A 6000-nucleotide genomic window follows, 5' to 3' on the forward strand; every position below is an offset into this window, starting at 1 on the left:
TCCAAAATATAAATGTAATGATTTAAATAAGCAGTAACTGATGTTTTGGGGTATGTGGGGGCAGTGAAAACAAGGTGTAAACACAACACTGACATATCACCTTAAAGCTGCTGTATGTCAATTTTGGGGGGATTTTTTTTTTTATTGAAAAATTGTATTTTTTTAATCTAGGGCTGTCAAGGATATTTGTGGCCCTTTGATCCACTCAAGAGTAAAGCAGCACATTTATGCATAGTTGGTGAACAGCCTCACTTTTTTTGAATGTTTTCCAAGCACAGTGAAGAATGCAAAATGGTTCCATACACAGGTGGATGCTTCACTTAGCATTGCCTTGCCCGCTGTAGTCCTGCTCCATTTTGATTTATTGCCTTAGTTAACTGATGGGTCAATAGGGCAGTGAAATATCTAACTGATAGTAAATGTTGAAAGACGCCCTCCACTGGTCCACAGGGTGAACTACTTCCCTGATTTGCTCTTCGACTGTAAATTTTGGAAACTTTTTTTTTTCACCATGTCTGCTATATCTGTTATACAACTGTTGTAGTGGGTTTCATTATCTTTTCAACTGAAAACAGCTGCCAACGTCTTTAAAATTATGCTGATGACAGTGATGAGAGCAAATCAAGACCATTTAAGTTGCTGGTTGTAAGACAGATGCTAAAATGTCCCATTAGGTGGAAGGAACTGCAGTCGTGTGATAATTCTCTCACAATAAACAACCCTTTTTACTTACTTACCAAGTACTTGGTTAATCATTAATGTAAACATGTTATATAATAGTAACTACAAGTAATTTTTTAATAGCTAAACTTAAGTTGTTAGACCTTTGTTCATATTTTGTGACTTTCCATTCATTTTTTGTCCATGTGCAGTACAAGTCAGAGAGGAGTAGTCTGGGTTCTCCACATGACTGGAGAGAAAGGCAGGACGCTTCCACACCTGTCAAGGATGAGGGAGCTCTCAACAGCAAGAACAGCAACGGCTTTGGTGTCAAATCCTTGGAGCAGCACATGGTCGGTCTCAACCTGCTGGAGAGCAAATAAACCAGGAAATAGCCACCTCTCTTTCTGTTCACTTTTCTCCCTCGGAGCAGCACATAGTCCACCTCACCTTTCCGGAGAACGTGTAATCCAGGATATACTTTACTCCCCTCATCATCATGCACCCACCATAGAGTGGGCCAGAGCTGTGGGGTGCAGGTGGTTGCCTTGGGTTAGTCAGAGTTTGTATTTAATATCCGGGTGATAAATTAAAGCGTTTACTTAGGAAAAAGCAGATCCAAGCTCTCTGCTGCAGCAAGGGGCAGTTTTACCCCAGGGTAGCATGTTACCTGAAGCACCAGATTCACCCCGGTCCACAAGATGGAGACAATCAGCCAGCAGCAAGACTTTGCCATTAGCAGTGTGAGCCTCCTCACAGAGAGAGGCCTGGCACAAGTCTGGTTTTTGGAATCTCTCTGATCACAAATCAGGAAGGAGCCCCACTTAATGCTCAGCTCAGCCATGCATCTGTCTTCACTATGTGCCTCTGCGTAACAAACCTACTTGCTCTGTGGTGTTCTGTAAACGTGTTGCAGATGTTAGCCAAATACAGTATAATTAAAAAAAAAAAAAAAAAATTGTGAAATGGCTGAATCCCCACAATGCATGATATAATCACTGAACCCTTGTGTTGGAATCTCCTACAGTTAATGTGCCATAGGCTTGTCATGTTAACACTTACTGTAATGTTAGCCATAGTGGTCCATTCACTCCCTGCTCACCGACACTGGAATCAGCATCCTGTGCATAATTAAGTATTTTTAAAAAAAAAATTGATTGCCATATGATTCATGTCTAATTTTCTAATTACTATTGAACATTCCCCATGTGCCATGTTAGTAAGAAAATGCTTAAAAAAGGAAATCTAATTTTAATGCCAAATATGATTGTCCTTATGAAGACGCTGTGATCTCCAACTTCCTACTCATCTGAAATATAAAGCTCTTAGTCCTCCAGTGTTAATGACTGGAGACATTTTTATTTGGGCCTGATTTTTCACAAAAATCGGCTGTTTAATATTCATTTGATCATTCAGATGTTTTAGCTATGACCTTTATAATGTCCCAAGTATTATCAAACCATATTCTGTGTAAACTGTTACTCTTGAATTGAAACGATCATTCTGAACTAGCAACTGTGTCAAATGGAGCCTTGAAGTGTACTTGTTATGAAGACTATCATTGTGAAGCTGCCTGGTAGACCAATATGTATTAAATGGTATAAGGTATGTGTAATCTGGTACTTGAATCTATATATATATAAATATATATACATATACTTTGGTACTAGGAAAGGGTGTGATAATGACTGAAATGAATAACATGCATTAAGCTTTAGAGATGCTTTGTACTGTGTGAGAGCAGCTAAGGATGCTGGGTATTGTAGTGGCGCTACAGACGTGAAGAAATCATAGATCTAGTTTTGGATCAAATATTGTTTTGACAATTGAAAGGTTAAAAAGTGACACATAAAAATAAACAATATTTTTCTTAAATCAGTGTTGCTTGTCATTATTAACCGTATACAAAAATAATTACAACTTTGAGGGTTAGTTTTGGTAGTATTTTATTATTTAACTCAAATGTCATTCTTTCTGCCATTCCCTTGTTCAAATGACAAAAACCAAACAATAAATAAAGCACTTTAAAGAAGAGTGCTTCTTTAAACTTTCATTAACAATGAAAAACACTGTCTTACAGTCTAAAGACACAGTGCAATGCTTGCATAAATAACTGCAAGTAAACGTCACTTTCCGGGACAGCATCCACAGTTTATCCCCAACCTGGTTGGATTGTGAAGAAGATGAACTCTTCCAAAACAGTTCAACAAGTTCAGGCCGTAGACGCCTGTCAAGATGGTTGTGATTCAGCAACATTTCGTTTGGAGACAACGCTCTCAAACTCCTCTCTGGTCAGAAGATTCTCCGTTATACTCTTGCTCTCCTCAAACTTTGGCAGGATGACAGCGATGTATCCTTCAGTGAATGGCTGTTAAAATTTAAGAGAGCAAACATTTCAAACTTCTTTTGCCAATGTTCATCATTGTTTTACTAACACAAACTGTAAAAATGAATGTCATTTACCTTTTCTAGCAAAAGTGCAGGTCGTTCTAAAATATTCTCATTGACCTCAAGAAGACGGCCACGGATGCAGCTAAAAGGAAGATAAATTGCATGAGCCAGATAACACACAAGCATGCACAGTGTATGTTGAGAGACAGAATTTTTCCTCACCTGTAGATGGTGTATTCAGTTTCATCTGTGCATGTTATCCTACACAGTGGTGCAAAATCAGTCAGGAACTGGCCGCCCTATGATGAGGGGAAAATGGATTTTGAGGCACTTAAAATCACAATTACCATAAACAAATGTGTGAAATGATGCTACAAAAAGAAACAAATTCCTGCACATTGACCAAAATCATCTGCAACTTACCCGCTTGGACTTCCCAGACACTTTGTTGTTGAGCCGACTGCAGCCATTACTGATCTGGTAATTGATGCTCTTGATTGTCCGCCCATGCTGAAGGATCGGATGTGTCTCAGCTAATGTGACAACGCATAATCTGCAATCACAAATGTAAAAGTGAGCCTATAGGAATGTATACAAACAGGCTAAAGTGTCAGCTTGTAAATCACACAAGTGAGAGATCAAATAAAGTAAAAAATGTGGGGAAAACAACTTAACATTTTAATAGGAACTATCACACTGAACATTTCCTGAAAAAATCTAACATCCAGTAATACCACCTTTGTTGTGAATTGAATCTGCTCTGTGTTATTTTATTGGTTTGAATTAAGTATTTCTAGAAGGTACTTCCTATATAATAGATAATAATAATCTGTCAACACAGACCAATAGTAACCCAAAATACCCAACACCCTAGAGCCACAATAACTGCAGAGAGAGGTAGTGCTAGTATCCCTTCCAGGGAATTACAGCACTGTTTCCATGTCACCATTAATTGAACTATCATTTGCTTGGCTAGTTGTCACCACTTGATGACGAGGAGCTCACCACTCTTACCTGTTTGAGTGCTGGAGGATGCAGTGGTCCTCACACGGTTTCCCTTTCATGTCTAAACAAGACAATAACATTATTTTCAATGCATTTGTAACAATGTCGATGCAATCAAGCTGGCAAAAACAAATATTTAGCTCTCTCACTCCTTTGGGTGCTAAATTCACCAGATGTTAGCCACCTCACACAGTTAGCATCCAGGAGCGTTTCAGTAACGTTTTATTTACCTGCCCTGTACCACCGCGTGTAATACCGGTCAATAACCGAAGGCGCATTTCCTTCTGTGTCTTTCTGGTCCACGCTATGTTCTGTATCCATCAAAACGTATCCACAACTCGGCTTCCGACAGGGAAAATAACTTTAATTTAAGAGTAAAGTCTTGTGATACCCCACGACTTGCACGACTTCGCGGACGACAATCCGCGTGACACTTAAATGGTCCGTCTTTTAAAAGCTCCGGAAACTTTCAGACGCAAAAGGTTCCGGGGATTTATTTTTTATTTTTTCAATTCAAAAGGTTAGGCTACGAGTCTACGACGCATGAAAGTAAGTCTTCATCAATACAACACTCTAATTTATTTGTAGGAACTTGATTGATGCGAAAGTTTGTTATTTGGCAAGCTACTTTTTAAGACAGTTCCCCTTGACGATGTGTGATGAACCTGGTTTTAAATATTATAAATAACCCCCCCCCCCCCCCAAAAAAAAAGAGAAACAGAAAAAAAAAAAAACACTGAGCTTATCTATGTTTAGCCTACTATATTTTTTGATTAATCAGATGAACTATCTGGTAATGCCATGTTATGGTTAACTCTAGTGTGTAATAAGTTTTCAGTTCAGTTCAGTTCAGTTTATTTCATGTCCCCAAAGGGCAATGAACACACACACATTGCCCACTAGATGTCAGAGTACTGCTAACAACTACAGGTTAGGGGTAATGTGAAAACCAAAACCATGCTGCTCCTAAGATGCCGTCAGAATTTAATTAAACCTGAATATCTCCAGTTTAACATTTTCATATTCAATTAAACCACATTAATCACTGTGTAAACCAAGTAAACAGTAGACTATAGTTGTAATGTCTCTTCACAGCACCTATGGTCGTCTGTTTAATTTCTATTCTTTGTGTTATGAGTTTTTTTTTGGTTTTCCTTGACTCTAATGATTTTTACAGATGTCAGGTAGACATATAAGTATGTTGAGTCTGCATCCCCATGGATTATGTAATGCAGGGGATTGAGAGAGATTGGATGCACGAACGCAGGAATGTTCCCTCCCTGAATCTGACAAATATCCCCTCTCTGACCCAGACCAATCACATACCGAACATATCTGGCTCACTGTTCTACTTGCACAACGTGGACAGTGCTGAGGGAACATTTCTGGGGAACTGGCGTTGGCATGAGGCAGATTAAGTAATTATGACTTCATCTTAGTCGCATAATTGAGAAAAAGAGTGCAACAGAGAGAGAGAGACTGGGCTGACATTTGGGGGCACAATGACTTTTCCATGTATCTACTCACCACTACCAAGACTTGGAAAGTTTTGCTTTCGTAATGAGTTTTTCCATTACTCCTCTGTCTGTGGTAGGCCAATGTCTGCAATTAATTCAGAGATGAAACACAACACCATTGTGGAAAGAGCGGACACAAAGGGAATGTCATAAAAGTGCAACCTTGCATCAGACTTAAAACACACTCATGTCGGATAAACAATGCATTTTCAATATGATTTAAGAGCTTTACCTGTGGTTCTCTTCCAGAAATTTCAGACAGCAAACGATAGCTGCTATTAGGGCAACAAAAAATGCTTAAATTGTCTGAATCCATGCAGCAGGATTTGTCATAGACCTTAAATCTTATGCATATGCAGTAGGTCTCATACATTAGCCTTACTGTCAGAAGATGCCAAGCTGTGAAAGCTCAGTATTATGTTTGACA

The 6000-nt window shown here is 38.9% G+C and overlaps 2 protein-coding genes across 3 annotated transcripts in view; one reads left to right on the forward strand and one right to left on the reverse strand.

Moving 5' to 3' along the window:
• The window catches only part of ctnnal1 (catenin (cadherin-associated protein), alpha-like 1), a 46740-nt gene extending 44205 nt beyond the window's left edge, over positions 1–2535 (forward strand). For both annotated transcript variants that reach the window (XM_085791844.1, XM_085791845.1), the window contains exon 19: positions 873–2535. In XM_085791844.1, coding sequence (XP_085647970.1) covers positions 873–1043 — 171 coding nt within the window. In that variant the 3' untranslated portion in view covers positions 1044–2535. The remainder of the gene's footprint in view (positions 1–872) is intronic.
• A 54-nt stretch (positions 2536–2589) lies between these two features.
• abitram (actin binding transcription modulator) lies at positions 2590–4504 on the reverse strand. Its single transcript, XM_085791846.1, has 6 exons — positions 4287–4504; positions 4066–4117; positions 3475–3604; positions 3274–3350; positions 3124–3193; positions 2590–3028 (listed from the first exon to the last, which is right to left on the reverse strand). The coding sequence occupies exons 1-6, from the start codon at positions 4375–4377 to the stop codon at positions 2891–2893; spliced, it is 558 nt and encodes a 185-aa protein (XP_085647972.1). The 5' UTR covers positions 4378–4504; the 3' UTR covers positions 2590–2890.
• Positions 4505–6000: the final 1496 nt, after the last annotated feature.

The sequence above is a fragment of the Trachurus japonicus genome, chromosome 11 (assembly GCF_045865225.1).
Source record: "Trachurus japonicus isolate A0001 chromosome 11, Traja_1.0".
NCBI lineage: Eukaryota > Metazoa > Chordata > Actinopteri > Carangiformes > Carangidae > Trachurus > Trachurus japonicus.